This window comes from Lycium barbarum, chromosome 7, assembly GCF_019175385.1.
Source record: "Lycium barbarum isolate Lr01 chromosome 7, ASM1917538v2, whole genome shotgun sequence".
Lineage (NCBI taxonomy): Eukaryota > Viridiplantae > Streptophyta > Magnoliopsida > Solanales > Solanaceae > Lycium > Lycium barbarum.
This window is the reverse complement of record NC_083343.1, coordinates 105070448-105089157: the sequence shown is the minus strand read 5'-3', so window position 1 is coordinate 105089157 and position 18710 is coordinate 105070448. Positions and strand designations below refer to the sequence as shown.

Sequence of the window (18710 nt, the reverse complement as noted above, 5' to 3'; positions counted from 1 at the left end):
TTCTTTGGGATCCTTCCTTTTTTCAAACGGAATGAAAAGAGATAGAATCAGGCTGATTCCCGAAATGCCTTTCTGGATATTGCTCAATGTCCCGGCTATTCACGGAATGTGAAAAGCAGATGATTAATCATCTTAGCATTTTAATCTAGGTGTTAGCAGGCTAGGAGCACAAAGCCACCTTGAGAATTGGACTAACTCCAAACAGTAGGAATTATCAGCTCCCTTCCAATATCAAGTTCGTTCACATATTATGGTTAAAAATGCAAACGAATTAGTCAATTGGATAGCATTTCTGAACTTCAAAGGACCCTTAACAGCATAAGACCCTTAACAGCATAAGAATTTAGTCTTTCCGTCCTATTTTGAATGTGATTTTTCACATTAATGGTCAATTTAATCTATTTTTTTAAGAGTGATAATTGATCTGAATAAATTAAAATTCGAAAAAGTTACTTGATAACTACGTATAACAATAGCACTGAAAATTTTAGTTTCACGTGAAAAAGATCATGTATTAAGAATAATATAATTGTCAATTTTTCATGACATTGATAATAGATATTTTTTAGAGAAAAAGCATATTAATTAGCTTAATTTAAACAAATAATAACTTTTTTTTCTGGTTACTTTGGCAGCCTTGGCCCTGACCTCACTAAAGAACTGACAAAGTACACAAAATTCACAATCTTAAGGGATAGGCTTATCCAGCCTAACACATGTGGCACCACACAAAGAAAAACTCTATATCTTTAGAACGATACCCATTGTGCCACGTGTCTTTTGGAATCCATGAAAAAAAAGATCAAAAACCCAAAAATGTATCCTTTTGTAGGATCCAATATTGCCAACCAATTACAATCTAAACATAGTTTTGTTAGTTAGTTTGAAGTGAAGAGTATGGCATCTTTGGCAACTCTTGCTGCTGTACAGCCCACAACTAACATCAAGGGCCTAGCTGGAAGCTCCATTGTTGGAACTAAGCTACATATTAAATCATCTCGCCTTAATGTCAAGTCTACTAAATCCAGGTATGGTCGAACGTACTAATTATTGTTTTTTTCACTTAAATGCATTTATAATCAGGGGCGTAGCTACATATGTCAAAGGTTAGTCAGTTGAACACCCTCCGCTAAAAACTTATACTGCATATATAGGTCATATATTGCTACGGAGAACATATGATATAACATAATATGAAAGATCGGTTTCACAAAAAACATGGTTGTTATAGTGAATTGTTCCCTCCGCTAAAAACTTATACTGCATATATAGGTCATATGTTGCTATGGAGAACATATGATATAACATAATATGAAAGATCGGTTTCACAAAAAACATGGTTATTATAGTGAATTGTTATTATGGAGGATGGTTGTTAGAAGTCTGACTCTGACTATAGATATTAAATTTTTGAGCACTCTTGAATATCCTCAGCGAAATTGCTGACTTAGCCAAGAAAGATAATGTATTGAAGTGAAACCCATATACTAAGGATTTATCAGGTTGCTAATCCCACTTATTATGATACGCACCGGTATTTATCTTTTAGATGCTCAGATGGTGTAAATAGTTTACACTGTGTATAGATGCTCAGATGTTGTGAAGGTCACTTGCTTTATATTTTAGGTTTGGTAATATCACTTATTATGAATATCCTCTTATAGTTATCTTGATCTGGTAGTGTAATTTTTTTGTACTGTCAACATATAGAAGTTAAACTCGATCTGGATATTCTGGTAGTGAAGCATAGTGGGCGCAATGGTAGCAAGAATCAGTTCTATGCAATAAAAGAAGGGTCTTAAAGAAATGTTGCTCTGTAAAATTAAGCATATGGTTTTATTTGGTCATTGTGATCTGACTAATTATACATTTTTCCTAGGTGTGGTTCTGTGGTTGCAAAGTATGGTGACAAGAGTGTATATTTTGATTTAGAGGACTTGGGAAACACCACTGGCCAGTGGGACTTGTATGGTTCAGATGCACCCTCACCATACAACCCCCTTCAGGTATTTGATCTTTTTCCCCTTTAAACAGATTCGTTCTTGCAGTAACACTTCATATTTCACTCTGTACTATCCCAAAAGAGCTTTTCTCCATTTGTTGGTATGGTGTAAGGCTGTAAGCAATGTTTCATACTCTAATTGACATTTACATGACCTTTTGAGGAGTTTCTAACATTACGCTTTCAACAATATAGGCATTAGTAGCTTTTTCATGTTTAAATTCAACTTCTCAATTCTCATTCATTGGCAATATAAATGACTTGTTGGCTTTCTTAGGTTCAATTATGTTGATCGGCAACTTATGGAGTGTTTGCTTAACTAGGATTTTGGCATATATTTAGGAGTACCTGAGCATGTATTGAGCATAAAACAAACTGTTCCCAGTTATGGTTTAAGGAAGGTTTACAACCAAGCCTCTATGAACCAAAATAGCTTTCGTGAGGATTATGAACATAGCCTGGAATTTCTAGACATATTCTTGGAGAAGTTTTTGCTCTATTTATGTCAGTATTCAGTAATGGGCATAAGAGCTATAAGTGACCAAACTAAATTTCTCACCCTATGCTAGACAGTAGTGTCTTCCAGATAGAAAATGCAATTGAACTGTTTCCTGGTTACTTAAGCTCATAGGTGGAACCAATATTTTAAGTCAGTGGGTACAGAGTACCACTGCACCTGCTACTTTTTTTGTGCCAGCATACTTATTCTAGACATATGTTTTATAAAATTTTCAAATACACACAGTTAGAGTCGAACACACCAACTAAGAGTTTGCTTGCCATGCCTGTATGGACTCATTGAGTCCATGTAAGCTCAGAATTTGGTTGTGCAATTGTGGTAACTTTCTTTTGTATTGCGTTGTGCTTGTAGAGCAAGTTCTTCGAGACATTTGCTGCTCCTTTCACCAAGAGAGGACTGTTGCTCAAATTCCTGATATTGGGAGGTGGCTCCACTCTTGCATACTTCAGTTCAACAGCATCAGGTGATATACTACCAATTAAGAAAGGCCCCCAACTTCCACCCAAGCTTGGGCCACGTGGAAAGATCTAATTTCTTTTCAATCAAACTTTCTCAACCTTCATTTTGTAATTGATGTATCTGTCCCCAGCTTGTAAGTATTCTTGAAGCCTACATTAGATCTTTGTTACAACAAGTTAAATCTTATGGCATTCGGTTTATCTTGTTGCAAAGTTGGAGCATTTCTTTCTAACTTGGTGTCTTATAACATTTGATTTATCTTGTTAAGATGTTACTTCTTTCGGTTTATGTAGGTGTCAATGCCTATTAAATGTTTTTAGTTAAGCTTTATTTAGAACGTCAATAACCTACTTTGACTTTGAAAAGGCCTTTTGGCGGTGCTGGAGCTTCGATTACGAGCTCGACCGAACCCAATAGCTTTAGTCCAAACCCTGTATTTTTCTGGAAATATTTATAAATTATGTATGAATCATTAATTTAGTAAATTAGAAGGACTAAAATCCCGAGCCCATAAGCTTCAAATCCTGGCTCCACCTCTTGAACTTTTCTAACTTCACTAAAACAGCAAGCTCCTTGCTTTAAATTTGGATCACCATGTCAAGCCACTGACTTCATATTGGCTCACTGCTTCTCTCCATAGGAGGAAATTTAAAGGAAAAATTTCTTATAACTGGCAAGGGAATTGCCTTAAAACCAAATGATTATACTATATGCCGTATAAACTCCAAGTTCCAGATTACAAAACTCGTTTAGCAGAGGCTATCCAAGGTAACAATGGACTATAAAAAAGTCCATAATTTCCATGGTTGTTTGTCAACGAGGTGACATCTTCTGCAGAGTAAATCATTTCAAAAAGTGCCACACCAGCAGGCCTACTAACTATTTTCCCTATTTACAAATAGGAATGACTTGGTGAAATCCTAGATGTGTGTGATTCATCTCAGTATGTACATTTCATGCGGATTGTCACTTGGATGAATTTCTCTGTCTTGCCTCTGATGAGTTGATCGGTGTTCTGGAGTGACATCATTTAGTGGCGTGCCGTTGGACTTCTAGAACCAACTACGTTCTCTAAGTAAGAAAGTTTCTTGTTTGTGACTATATTAGGTGGTTTCTTTGCATCGATGCCTATGTCCTCCTTCAAATCTTTCTTTGTGTCGTTTTCTCCTTGTTCCACTGTCCACCCCATGAAATCCAACAGTGTCATTGAAGTTGGATTCTCTACAGAGTTAAGCTTTTCTATTTCTTCCTTAGCATTTGGGAACCTTCCTGATGGTGATACGCGTAGTGAATCTCTTAATAAAGGAGACCTCTTTACTTCAGCACTGGAAGGATTTTGGGCCATAGCATCTGCTTGGAGCACATCTTCAATCCGTGACATGACTGTGTGTGCCCTGCTCTCTATTATTCTTGAATAGCTTTCTAAAATAGCTTGCCCCACGTCCTGTAAAATAGAGAAAAATATAGGTTATAACTTACTAAAAGCCCAAGAACTAGATCCTTTTTAGTGTTGCAACATTATGTTTGAAGCCATCAGGAAATGATGAAACTAATTGCTTGTTTGGCCAAGCTTATGGGGAGTCAAAAATGCTATATTTTAGAAAGTTAAGGTGTTTGGCTATTATTTTAGGGGGAAATAAGTGCTCTTGAGTAGTTAGACAAACTGTTTTTCAGAAGCTAAAAAAGTAGTTTTTCCCAGTAGCACTTTTGAAACATTGATCAAGCAAAAAGTTCTGCTCTAATATTGGCAAAAGTGTTTTTCAAACTGATTAGCCAAGCACAAACTGCTATTCTCCAAAAGTACTTTTCAGAAAAGCACTTTCCCTAATTAGCAGATTTTGGAAGCTTGGCTAAACATGCTATAAGTTTAAGAACAATGAGTCCCAGATGGATATTCTGGTAACAACAGAAAACATCCAATTGCATATCATAAAGAAACAAGGAAAGCGCTTCTTCTTCTCTAGAAAAAAAAATATCATTAAAACTTTGAAGGTAGATAAATAGAGGGTGCTTCTTACCTCGTTGTATTGGATTTTGCTAATGTCTAGAGATGACTGAGGAATTCCAGGGAAGCGCTGCTTAAGAATAAGCAATATAGTCTCTGCTCTGTCTTCAAAGATTTCTCTCTTCTCTACACTAATGGCTGAACCCCATGCTGACTTCCCATCTTTAGCAGTCATCTTTCGTCTCCAAATAATTACAGAAGCCTCAAGTTTGTTCTTGAGGTCTAAAATTTTATGTTCTGAAGTCAAGTCCATCATTGTGAGGAAGTAATCCGGATCAAAGTATTCATCAGTAATGCTCCTATAGATCCCATCTCCAAGACTTGCTCTACCGTTCTACACACAAAAAGAGGAAATATTACATCATGATGTGTTAATTCTATTCCACCTCTAGAAAGAAAAGAACTTCAATGAAATTACTTAATAATGTGACGGTACATTTTATAAGAGATAGTTACAGTCCAATGTCTTTCGGTGATCTAATGTACAAAATTGCCAGCAAATGTATAGTTTTTGTATATTAAGTATAAAATATATCTACAATATACATATAATACACGTACGGTATACATAAATATACATATATACATAAAATACACATAACCATTGTAAAGGTTTTGTATATTTTGGCTAGCGCCAGTAATTAATTTTGGCCGACGGGCCAAAAATGAAAAAAAAAAAAACTATTCATATAATTTCTATGTTCAAGATTTCTGTTTGTTCTTGTACCTTGGGTAGGGAATCTATATAACTTTCAGGGATTTCCATTTCTAACAGGACTTGAGCATTTATGGCCATGGCTGCTTTAAGAACTTGGTTTACTGAATCCTTCTGAAATTGCAGCCATTTCCTTGTAACATCAGACAATCCATTAGGGGGAACCTTAGGAGTCGGTATCCACCATTTGTCATTGTTCCTCCCTTCCTGTGAGTCGTCATCCTTTGATACATAGGAGAACTCATTTTGGTCTTTAAAGCTGTCTAAGCAATCCTGTTAGTCATCAGTCCAAGCATAAGCATCGGGAGTTAAAGATTACTAGTGTTTAGTCAAGCTTCCAGTGTCTGTTTATTTTAAAAAGTGTTTTTTTTTGTTAATTAATAGCGGTTTGTATTTGGTTAATCAATTAAGTGTTTTTGTCAGTATTATTGCAGAAATTTGTGCTTAACCAAGGTTTCAAAATAGCTTTTGGAGAAAAACTACATCTTTTAGCTTTTGGGAAATAACTTCTGCTACTACTCAAAAGTAGTTACTCCCTCTGTCCCAATTTATGTGATACTTTTCGCTTCCCGAGATTCAAACTGCATGAACTTTGACAAACATTTTGAGATGCATTTTTTCACCAAATTGATTTGAGAAAAGTTGCAACTTATAGTACTTTTCATTTAGTTTTCAGATATATAAATTTTAATCTTAAAATATTGAGTTAATCTAATCCAATTTAGCTTTAAAAATTAGTCAAATTGACTCTCGAAAAGCGAAATGTATCACATAAATTGGGACGGAGGGAGTACTTTTTTTCCTAAAACCTTGATGAAACACCTCAATTCTCTAAAATAAGCGTGTTTTAAAAAAGAATAAGCACTTTTAGCTTCCAGAAGCTTGGCCAAATAGACTACAATGACTTAAAATGAATACTTTTCTCTTACAAGGAGCATAGCATCTAGCTTGCGTAATGCTGGAATGTTCATTTGGAGATCAGTTCTCTGCTTCGTCACCATAACCTGAAAAACAATATTCATGTGCTCTTGTTAGTTGTTAGCTAGATAAATGATATACGCGAAGAGGAGTTTGAGAGTTACCTCCATGCACGATGTTCCATCTTTTGATATTTGTTTAGAAGGAACAAATTCAACAATGTGATCTGTTACAGATAACAGCCAATCAATTTCTTTTCTCCATTTGGTTTTTCTATCTGCTGGCATAGGCTCTAATCTCTTCTGTTCCCCAAAGGCAGAAGCTGCATTTTGAGAGAAGAGACAAAGAATAGGCAAAACAAAGTATTGTCTGAGAAAAACGGTCATATAATCTCTAAATAAATAGATTACAAGGAAACATTATACTATTGGTGATATTGTGTGAAATATTTGTAATATCCTTGGAATGAATGTCATATAAAGTGGAACCGAGATGGTATATGCAGCCCGTACCTGCTAGATTTGTGATTGCATTTGACAAGGCCAAGGCAGAAGAGACACCCTTTCCTCCACCAGACATATCCTCACCAAGCAGCAACTTTGCAAACTTTTCCTTCATCATCTCCATATCTATATTGGTGCCAAAAAAAGTAGGTATGTCAACAATGTGGCCAAAAGATATATAACATTTGAAAATAATAATACCATTTGAAAAGTGAATATAATGTTTTTCATGTTTGAGATAAATAGAGGATCAATAAACGAAAAGAACCTATCGGATTTTCGTCAACTCCCAAATAAAGGAGGAAGGTCAAAATTAGGTCGATAGCTATTCGCTAAAACTAGTCAATTCATGATTCTTAACATTGAATGCATCGTCAAACGTGCTGCAGAAGCGTCCAAATATGGGGCAGAACAGTTGTTGAGGATTCATTCATACAGCCGCCCAAACTAGTTTGAAATTGAGCGTAATTGCTGTTACATATTGTAATATTATCAAAAGACTAAATTTTCCCACATTTGAACAGTTTTCGACACAAGTATTTGGTTCGCGCTATTATCTTTATCTCCTCATGAATCGTATGTTTGTAACAATAGGGACTGAATTAATAGATGGCTTGCCTGAAGGTTGGGTCTGTTTCGGGCGAGGGCTAGAGACAACAGACGACTCATTGGCCAAACGTGACTTAATAGTCCCGTTACGATTAAGCACACATCCAACCCTTTGAATTTCAACAGGCTGATCATGTAAAGGTATTGAAGCTTCACTTTTCGACGTGGCCCTTTCATCCCCCGAAGCCAATATTGATGAATCGCTGCTACAATTATTGTTCTCAATAATCACACTTCGCGCTTCCTGTCCTATATCGTCAGACTTTCCTTTGAAATGCAACAACCTAGCCTTGCATATTTCTTTCGCTTCCTCAAGCGCTGCTCGAACCATCTTTCTGATTCAAGCAAAATAAAAATGTCTGATGCGATGAAACTCGTGACCATGCAACAATATGATTGCGTCTCAGTTTGAAACAAGTTGGGGTTGGTTATGTGAAACTTGAGATTATAGGACAGGAAACTTATATGGGGATGAAGGAAAAAATATGCAAAATTTGGCTAGGAGAAGAAAAAGGGTGCAAAGAAGGAATTAGGCAAAGTTTTGTGTCTTCATGTAGAAAGTAGAGAAAGAAGGAGTTTTTGGTGTTAGTTTTGCAAGTTTTTGTGAATGGTTGAGACTTGAGAGAACGTGCGGTGCATGTTTTAGCAAACAGGTCACTTTGCTAATTGATAACTTTTTATATATATGTGTGTGCTTATTTGGAGGCAATTTGACACTAGCTTTTCGGAAGACTGCCGAGGCATTGATGGCTGAATATTTTTTTGCTTTAAATAAAAGTCAGACATCCCTTCCCATAAATAGATCAAAGGTGCGCAAAAGATCTTATTTCTTTCCAAAGAAGATATCCTACATTGTGTTTTTAAGGGACAAAACGAGTTATATAAATACTCCTAAATATAGCAAAATGCATATATAGGATTCATTTAAATAACCCTGACTAATTTTAAATTAAAGTGTGGTTGGTTGATTGATTGATTAATTAAGATGATAAAAGCTTTTATTTATTGGCTGAATATTTTCTTACTTTAAATAACAGTCAGACATCCATCCCCAAGAATAGATCAAAGGTGTGCAAAAGATCTTATTTTTTTCCAAGGAAGATATCCTACATTGTGTTTTAAGTGACTTACTTAACGAGGTCTATAAATACTCCTAAATCTAGCAAAATGCATACTAGTATATAGGATTCATTTAAATAACCCTGACTAAATTTTAAATTAAAGTGTGGTTGATTGATCAATATATTAATCTATATCTATATTATATTAAAAGAGTAAAGGGTTGAACTTTTTGCCCTTCATTAAAAGACTCTACAATAGACAAAATTATTATTTACTATTTTTGGCAAATTGTTATTGTATTATTTTTATAATATTAATTGTCTTTTAGTCCAAGTAAGATTATTTTTGGCAGAAAAAAACTGCCATAGGAGTCCAAACTTTGTTCTAACACTAATAATATATCTTTTTGGTGAAAATAAAGAACTGCCTTTACTTTTGACAAAATAAAATAGCCGTCTGAGTCCTTTTTTAGTTGTAACTGCCGTTATTTATGGTAAAAACTGCCGAGTCCTTTCTTTAAAGTTATATATGTTACAATGGAACGTGAATCCTTACCTTATTGAAATAAAGCCAAGTTCAACCTTTTTAGTTTTAGCTATTACAGTAATTCGGAATAAAGTTGTCAAGTGGGCCGGGTCGGGCCATTTAAACGTGGGCCACAAGGGGCTGGGTCGGGGCCGGGCCGTAAGTTAAGGGGCTGGGCTGGGGGCCGGGCTTGGAGAGGGAAAAGGGTGTCCGGCCCAGCCCTACCCGGATAGGGGCTACACTTCAGGCTAATCGGGTCGGGCCGGGTTATAGTTAGTGGGCCAGGCCTTTTTTTTTTTTTAAAGTTCTTTACAAAAATAGACATTTACATTTACTACTAATAATAAAATTAACATTTACAACTAATGATAAAATTGCTAAATTAAAAAAAAAAGTTTAGTCGTCGTCAAATTCAAAAAGCTAGCCGTTGTAAATTTAAAAAACTAGTCGTTGCTAATTTTATTTAAACCCCTAAATTTATGAATAACTGCCCTTTGGTCATATTTTCAAACTATAAATACCTCTCCATTCTTCTTCATTTTCACACAATTCTTCCACAATTCTCTCTTTATCTAAATTTGTTATTCAACTAGTGTACATTACTTCACCTCCACCTTCTCCCTCGAGTTCGAAGATCAACTTCAAGTGTGGTGTGGATGCATTTTGAGCGAGTAAATGAGAAACATGTTAAATGTCAACATTGTGGTGACATATATCTCCACAAGTCCGGAGCGTCGGATATTAGCCTATTAGGGGGGTGGGGGTGGAGGGGGGATACCAGTGTGTTGCGTAGACACTTGTGAAAAGGCACGAAATTGAACTTTGAAGTTTATCTCTTCTTTAAATTTGTCCATCGATTAGCCGTTTAATTTGTATGTTTTGAACTTTTGATTTGCAATATTTCGCCGTTCAAGTTTGTATATTTTGAATTTGCAATGTTATCAATTTAAGTTTTAAGTTTTGAGTTTTATTTTAAATTATTTATGTAGATGTTGATATGTCTATTTGACTGGACACGAAGTTTAAGAAAAAAGAGAAGACTTTCAAACTTATGGTGTTCAATGAGTCACATATATTTTGTGTGGCTATAAATCATTGCATAAAGATAAATTGTTTCCAAATATAGAAAGGGGTCATTCTTTTTATCACGGACTAATAAAGAAATAGGTTCACGTAAATTAAAACAGAGAGAGTATTATATTTGATATAATGTATGTATTCACAGTATATATGACATGCAAATGAAATTTTACTTTTATATAAAACTGTCACAATCTAATATATACTATATACTGAAAATGTATCAAAGGTATATTTGTTGAGAAAACAAGATTGTCTAGCTTTAAAATACAATCTATCTATATATAATATAAAGTTAGGCATAGACAAGGTGATGTGACACCTCTCTATGGCCTAGAAAGCTATTTATCTTTTTTCTCCTTTTTTTTTTTTTGCCTTTTTCCCTCATTTTAAAATTAATGTTTTATTAAGCCAAAAATTACTCTTTTAATTCTATTAATTACACCTCTTAATTCTTCTTAATTACACCTTTTCCTCTTCCTCTATAACCATTGGTAGTGGTACTCTTCGACTATGTTTTTCACCCCGCAGAGGACTTTTTTTATTTCATATTTTAATTTATCTTATTTAAAAGGAATTCACATCTGTAACTTACTTCTTTATTGGGAGGTTATGACTTTTCAAATCCGTAACCCCCAATTATTAAAGTGTTATATAAATTGCATTTTTCCTTTTTTTTTTCTTTTTTCGTTCTCTCTAAATTGCATCTTCCCTACGTGATGAGAAGCACGACCTTGGGACATGGCTTTATTTTGAAGTTTTTCTCTGCCAAAGCATGAATAGGCACTGGTCGGGGAATGTAGATGCTGAAAAAAGTGGTGGACATAATCCTCGAAGACATTTTTGGCTTTGCCCTGTAGCACTTTCTTTTAACAGTACTAGAGCTTACTATTCATCCTATATATTTATTTTGTATATTTCTTTTTCATGGGTATGTCATGCCTTGTATATATTTTTTTTCCCCATGCATTTTTTACGTATTCAGAAAAATTCCTGGATAAACAAGAAAATTTACGTATAGATGTATGAACTTACTTTTTTTGTCTTGTAGACGAAGCCAACATAGAGATGAGATTAGAGCCAAGGCGTGGGTGTTAGAGATTGGAGACTTTAGTTACACCATCTATTTATGTTTCTTTCTTTTGTTTTCTATTTTTATTCTATATTTAACCTTTTTAACATTTTAATTGTTCAAGTGTAATTTCTTTATTAAATCTACTGATGGGATTTTGAAAAACATTGAGAGAATACATCATCATTGTTAGTCTATGAAATCTATTTGTTTTCTTTTCCTTTGTGAACTGCCTTTATAAATTGGTTTGTTCTCTTCTATTCCTTTTCTGTTATTTTTCAATTCTGGTTAGATGTTCCCTTTTCCCAGGATTTCGATTTAGTGAGAAGGCATGAAAGCAAAACTCAAGAAATAGAAGCAAAGGTGTTTCCCTTAGAAAGCTTCAGTAGTTCAAAGCGCTGTGAATCTACAAAATTCAAGAAATAGAAGCAAAGTTGTTTCATTTATAAAGCTTCAGTAGTTCAAAGCACGGAGAATCTATCGATTAGTTGAGGTTAAACATCAAGACATGCTTTTAATTACATGTTATTCCAAATTTATCTCAACTTGGTCTTATAGAAAGTTGCGCAACTTTGGTTCCAACTAAGGATGATGGTAACTTCTAATGTTATTTAAACATTGTGTTCATCGCTTTCACTTTATAATAGATGGTAGTTCTCATAAAAATAATGGAACTTTCGTTATGAAGTTGTTGTTGTTGTTTCCTTTTCGTTTGAGCTGATACCATTTTTTTTTAATATTTGACATTAGAAAAAGGTACTTCGTAAATTCAATGAAATTTTTCATGACCGCGCGAAGCGCGGACATATTTACTAGTGTTAAAGAAAACTAAAGTGCTCCGCAAAAAGAGACTCCTAATTTATTGAGATACAAAGTTTTTAAAATACTTATTATTAATAATAAATTCAATCTTTTTTTATTATTATTATTTGAAGTGGGTCGGGCCGGGCAGGTGCCCCGATGGGCCATCACCCGAGCTACTGGTGGGTTGTCCACCTTGTCCGGCCCAGCCCCCTAATAAATCCCACCTAGCCCAGCCCCTTACACCTCTTAGTGGGTCTGGGCCGGGTCGGTGGTGGGTCGGGTTTACCGGGCCGGGTTCAGGCTGGGTCGGCCCACTTGACAGGCTTAATTCGGAATATTCATATTCTTGAAGTTGTAACGCTATATAAATTTCATATGGAAAAAAAATACTTTTGATGGCCTATTTCCTCTCTACATATAAGAATTTCATTAGAATACATCGCATTCTTAACATTCATGTCTGAACACGTTAAATTAATCCTTTCTGTAAGTTTCGTATAATTATTGTTTTGTTTTTATTCCAGGATTGTAGGCTGGTTCGTAGAATATGCAAATCGATTTGACGGCTTCAAGAACATGAGGTACAATCTGCTCAACTGCATATAACATGCACTTTTTAACTTTTAAGGATTTTGATTCTTGTTTCTTTTCCCTCTTTGTAGTGCTTTTTGATTTTGTAAAGTGCTTAATCGATTTTTAAAGTCGTGATTCAATTAATGATTTATAGCTTCTCGCCCATGTCTCTTGCCTCATATAATAATAAGTTTGCCTTGCAGATAGTGGATCCATTGAATAAGTTCATGTTTGAGTCTGTTGCCAATGAACTGCATGTGTTGCATTCTAACTATGCCTGCGCTATCAATAATATCATCCATAGCTAGGTTGTGAGTACTATTTTCTTTTTTTTTTTGGTTATAGAAGCATCAACAGTACAGGGGGTGGTTGTGGCGCTTATATAGATTAGAGGGAAGCTGTTTTGGGTAAAAACTTACCCAATGAGGTGTTTACATCAAACCAACAAATATATGATATACATGAGTGTTTGTACTGTTGCACATGCAACTTCTAAGTTGTATCACTTAACTAGGGTTACCTAATATAATCTTAACTAGTGAAAAGGTCCGCGCTTCGCGCGGTTGTGAAATATAGTTTCTCTTAGAATTGTAAAAATTTATCGTAAATAAAGATATATATATATATATTATGTTTACGTTTAGTTTAAAACATTTGTTTCAACCAAGAACAAGAAAACTACAAAATAAATGCATAGAATAAAACTAACATGCTAATAAATATAAAAGCGATAAATTTATTAAAAAGAACTCTATATCTCTCTCTCAGTACAATACTGCATTGACCTGCTACCAATTGTCTCTCTGAGAAAATTAGTACGAACAAAAGGGATACGAATAATCCTTGACCTCTCACGATTTATGGCTGAAGCAAATTAAATATATTAATTGCAAAATAAATGTGGAAGCCTAGACAGTTACACTTGAATAATCCATTAGCCTTTTACATTCTATATTCTTATTGTAGAAATTTAAAGAGTTTATTTATTACTTTATAATTGCACCATTGCGATTGTTGCGAAAGGAAGAAATGGTTAACATATATTTAACAAAAAATATGAAAAGAGGCGCTAAAAGAAAAAAGACAAACCACTTTCTTGAGCCAAAGAGAGGTGCCAGTTCACTTTTTCTGCACCTCTCTTTGGCTCAAGAAAGTGATTTATCTTTTTTCTTTTTTTTTTCATTTTCTTTTAATTAATAGAGAATTATTGAAAACATATATATTTATTCGAAAAATAAAGTATAACTAAATATTTCTTGTTGTGTAAAATAAAATGATTTGATCAAATATTTGTTCATGATTTACTATAAAACTATTACAATAGTTATAACAGGTAAAGTGAAAAATGTTTTTGCACATCAAATTTCATATACATTCTCTCTATATACTTTTGATCATTATCTTTAACTGATTTCAGTTTAACTCCCAACTAAACCAACACAATAATTTTTAATAACTCAAAATCTAACTCAACAAAGACCAAAAAGTAGTAATACACAGAGAAACGTTCAAGTGCCTTTGTTTTGTTGTAAATGCATATTCAGAACATTTGAAATTAAATTGCTTCAACCTAATTTGATGGTTCCCATCTAATCCTGAAATGAGAAAAACAACATCCTAAACTTTAAAGAAAATAACTCGTAGATTGATCAATTAAGAAAATTCATACTAAATGAGTTAAGAGAACAAAGTAAGGGAAAAAACACAAAAATGAGAATAAAATCGTGTACAAAGCATAGTTCAAGGAGAAAAATAAATAAAAATATGGGTCATTTCATGATGGTGAGATGACTGAAAAATTTGCTGAAAATGAATTTTGCTATGAAAAAATTTGCTGAAAAATATAATTGGCTTTGTTTCTATACCTCTATCGTCTTACTATTAACTAATTCCATTGTCGTTTCTCTTAAAGAGATGATGTTCAAGAAAAAATTTTGATTAGAGTTTTTATGCTTCGTACTCTACCAAATTCCATGTAAAAAAGAAAAAGAGAAGATTTAATACATAATTACATGAAATAAAAACACCAATCAAAAGATGAAGAATCAGCACCTTCGAGTATTTTTCAAGGACAATAAACTTCTTCTCTAATATTGTTCAAAAAGTCAACCAATGGAAGTTCGAATGCTCAACTTTCCCCGATGAACGCTTTTAACGAAGCCCAAGTAAGACATTAAAAAAATTCCAATCATATATGGAGAAATTATTCAATATATAATTATTCAAAATCAAAATTTCTAATGTTCAAATATAAATGATTCAAAAAGTAACAACCACGCATGCCATTCATGTTTACACTGTATACGACGCCTCCATTTTGGATTTGGGATCCACTGTTCGCTCGTTGCATTCCCTAGAAACGCAGCTCGTCAACAATGAGCATTGTCAACACCCATTTACAAAGACCAAATTAAAGATCAGAGTTTCAAGTTCAAAAACTTCAAATTAGTATATATACAACCCACTTATACGTTATAGCCTTTTTGGTAAAAGAATAATGAGAGGAATTAATAATATTAATTTGAAAGGAAATGCTGGCTGTTTTAGTTTGCTACATCATGTTCTTTCCTTCTTCATTTAGTATAGGTGAAAATGAAAAGTCAGAAGTTAAGGAAAAGAATAATGGTCTTGGTAACTTATTTTCTTAAATGTCTTCCTCATTAATTGAGCAATGTATTTAGAAAAAAATAGAATAAAATAGAGAAAAGGCCAAAAATAGGAGAAAAAAGATATATGTCAATGGAGGTCATAGAGAGGTGCGACATAGAATTGTCTATGCCTAGCTTTATATTATATATAAATTATAGTAAATTGTATTGATTTGGTGTATACTTTGTAATATGAGTTAGTATTTACCGTCGTTTTGCCTGAGGCACTGATGGGTATAGTACCAAAAACAACACCATAGTTCTTGGGGCAATTTTGGTTCCATCACATGTGGATATATAAAGTCAACATAACAATAATCATTAAAGTGATTGAATCTTACAAGCTAGATATGTCAATTTTAGAAGTCTTTCTAACAGCTATGCTGTTTTGAAGAATTAATTGAACTTCCAAGCAGAAAGAGTGAATTTGATTATTGAGAAGGTAAGCTTTCGATCTGCTTGTTTTACTTTTTTTTTTTTTTTCCTTTCTTCTAGATGCATTAATATTTTATTTATTATATGTCCCTCTTTTAAATATATATTATATTTCCCTGATATTATGTTATAAGTTAAGTGTTACATTAGATCAACCTTTATACTCTTTAAAATTAATTATAGAGATGAAAAGAACAAGTTTCTCCTATATATTTTTGGGACCAATTATGTGAAAAGCTGACGATGGAATTGGAAAAAAAAAATATGGTCTGTGACTTGTGACTTGTGAGATGCAGAAGCTCAATGAAGACGACCTGTTAAAAAGTTTTACAAATTTTATTTATTGTGATGTCTAGGCGAAGTGCGAGTATGCTTTTGACTTTTACTTATAAGTTAAATAATTATTTTCAAATTATGTACTATGTTAAAAGTTTAAGATATAAATTTTATAATAAGTCACGGGATTCACGTGGGAGTGCCTAAAAGAAAAATTAGAAGAGCTTTACCGAAATCTGTTATCAATATGTATTCAAAAAATAATCTAAAACAGAACCTGAAAAGAGAGGAAACATTCTAACGCGGAATCTGAAAAGAAAGAAAAATAAATTCGAGCCCACTGAATTCACAGTGTTTCCTTAAGGAAATTATTCCCCTCAAGTACCCGAGGTTATGGAATATATCCTCCCAGGATAGAACGAATTAACTCACCAGCGTAGCGGTACCTCAAACCCCGGTGAACGTCGAACCACTCGAAGGCTGTAAATCACACTAGAATTTTTATTGTGCAAGAAGAAAGAAGAAGACAATCAGAATTTTCGTAAGTAAAATGTGATGGAATGACTAAGTATTATAGCCAACAAATGATAGTATGAACAGGTGTCATTGTGCCTTATCAAAAAAGTCACAACTATTCTATTCCCATTCACACCTATTCAAGAAAATCCTAACAATCCCCCACATGAATAGGGAATGGCTCTATGATCAAGAAATATACGGACAAGTGTGTGATTTACAAGTAAAGATTAATTGCATTTGGATAAGTAGGTTTCCCTTTGAACTTTCCCTAGTGAACATATGTCGGATATACTCGGTCAATCAGTAGATTTGATATCTTTGAACCGTCGAGCTTTGGTGTATACCTAGACAACCACATGTCACACAATCAACCCTTTACCGTCTATGGTTCTCACGGTTGTGTTCGTTTCAGCCATGAACACCCCCTGGTTTCATAAGTGTATAGAGAATGGGATTTTTCTATCATTCTCTTTGAAGCGGCTTACACTTCACACTCACATAGGTGATTCCTAAAACGTGTCATCACGTAGATACACTATTTGGTCATACCTGCCAAACTTAGAAATCATTAAACAACTTAAGCTTTATTAACTCGTTAAAAAGTCTTAATGTTGTATCCTTGTTCCTGAACATTGTCTTCATCACGAGAATGGATTGAGTTATTTGACAATGTAGAACCGTCATTCATAACTTTGTTTGATCTCTTTGAACCTAGCTCTTGGGATCTCCAGTCTGCTAGGTAGAGTTACCGCTATGATGACTTGTCCTAAGCCTTAAATCCATTCCCTTCGATGATCTTTCAACTACCTCTCTAGTTAAGCCTTTTGTAAGCGGATCCGCGACGTTTTCTCTTGACTTTACATAGTCAATAGTGATAACTCCACTAGAAAGTAGTTGTCTAACGATATTATGTCTTCGTCGTAAGTGACGAGAGTTACCGTTATACATAACGCTCCCTGCCCTTCTTATTACCACTTGGCTATTACAATGTATACATATATGTGCCAACGGTTTGGGCCAAAAAGAATATCCTCCACGAAATTCCGGAGCCATTCAACTTCTTCACCAACCTTGTCTAGAGCTATAAACTCATACTACATTATAGAGCGGGCGATACATGTCTATTTGGATGATTTCCAAGACACTGCTCCTCCACTATTGGTGAAAACATATTCATTTGTGGATTTAGATTCAGTTCATCCGGTGATCCAATTTGCATCACTATATCCTTTAACAACCGCAAGATATTTATTGTAATGCAATATAAAATTTTAAGTATGTCGAAGACTCATGCATCTTGAGTTTACATATCTGATTATTAGCTACACTTGAGGTAGCATCATTATAACAATACATGTGGATAGTTGGCAACAGTTGTGGCCACAACTTTTAACAATATGTTTTTTCAACCATTCCACTTCTATTCAATAATTGCACATTCAATATTTAGATTTCATTGTAACACTCAAGTCTGCTTCTTTAATACCCAAGCATATAGTCCAATTGTGACTTGCTATCACCAATATTCTTTGCAATAGCAAGATTTACATTAATCGGCGTTTAATACTTGAATATTTCAAGTACCATTTTAACATAATGAGACTGAGACAACGCTAGACTTTAAAAAGTTCGGTGGATTATAATTCTTGGAATTAAATCGACAACCTCTAAGTCTTTCATATCAAAATTACTAGCAAGCATACACTTAGTAGGATTTATGTCATTAATGTCTTTACGCGTTATCAACAAATAAACAACCAATGACTATATGATTTAGAGAGTTCTTAATGTAAACACATTTCTCACACTCATTAAACCTAAAACCCATTTGCCAACATTGTTTGGTCAAATTTAGCATGACATTGTTTGGGGTGCTTGTTTTAGTCCATATAACGACTTAACAAGTTTGCACACCTTCTTTTCGTTACCAGGAACCACAAAACCCTCAAGTTGTTCCATGTAAATTGCTTCCAAAAATCTCCATT

General features: G+C 34.1%; 2 protein-coding genes across 2 annotated transcripts; one reads left to right on the top strand and one right to left on the bottom strand.

Annotated features, from left to right (window-relative positions):
* The first annotated feature begins 824 nt into the window (after nt 1–824).
* On the top strand, nt 825–3269 carry LOC132603688 (photosystem I reaction center subunit VI-2, chloroplastic-like). Its single transcript, XM_060316852.1, has 3 exons — nt 825–1028; nt 1880–2006; nt 2874–3269. Exons 1-3 carry the CDS (start codon nt 898–900, stop codon nt 3051–3053), a joined length of 438 nt encoding a protein of 145 aa, XP_060172835.1. The 5' UTR covers nt 825–897; the 3' UTR covers nt 3054–3269.
* Nucleotides 3270–3423: 154 nt separating this feature from the next.
* On the bottom strand, nt 3424–8350 carry LOC132603687 (rop guanine nucleotide exchange factor 12-like). Its single transcript, XM_060316851.1, has 7 exons — nt 7741–8350; nt 7132–7248; nt 6784–6941; nt 6631–6705; nt 5714–5974; nt 5000–5320; nt 3424–4425 (listed from the first exon to the last, which is right to left on the bottom strand). The coding sequence occupies exons 1-7, from the start codon at nt 8060–8062 to the stop codon at nt 4012–4014; spliced, it is 1668 nt and encodes a 555-aa protein (XP_060172834.1). The 5' UTR covers nt 8063–8350; the 3' UTR covers nt 3424–4011.
* Nucleotides 8351–18710: the final 10360 nt, after the last annotated feature.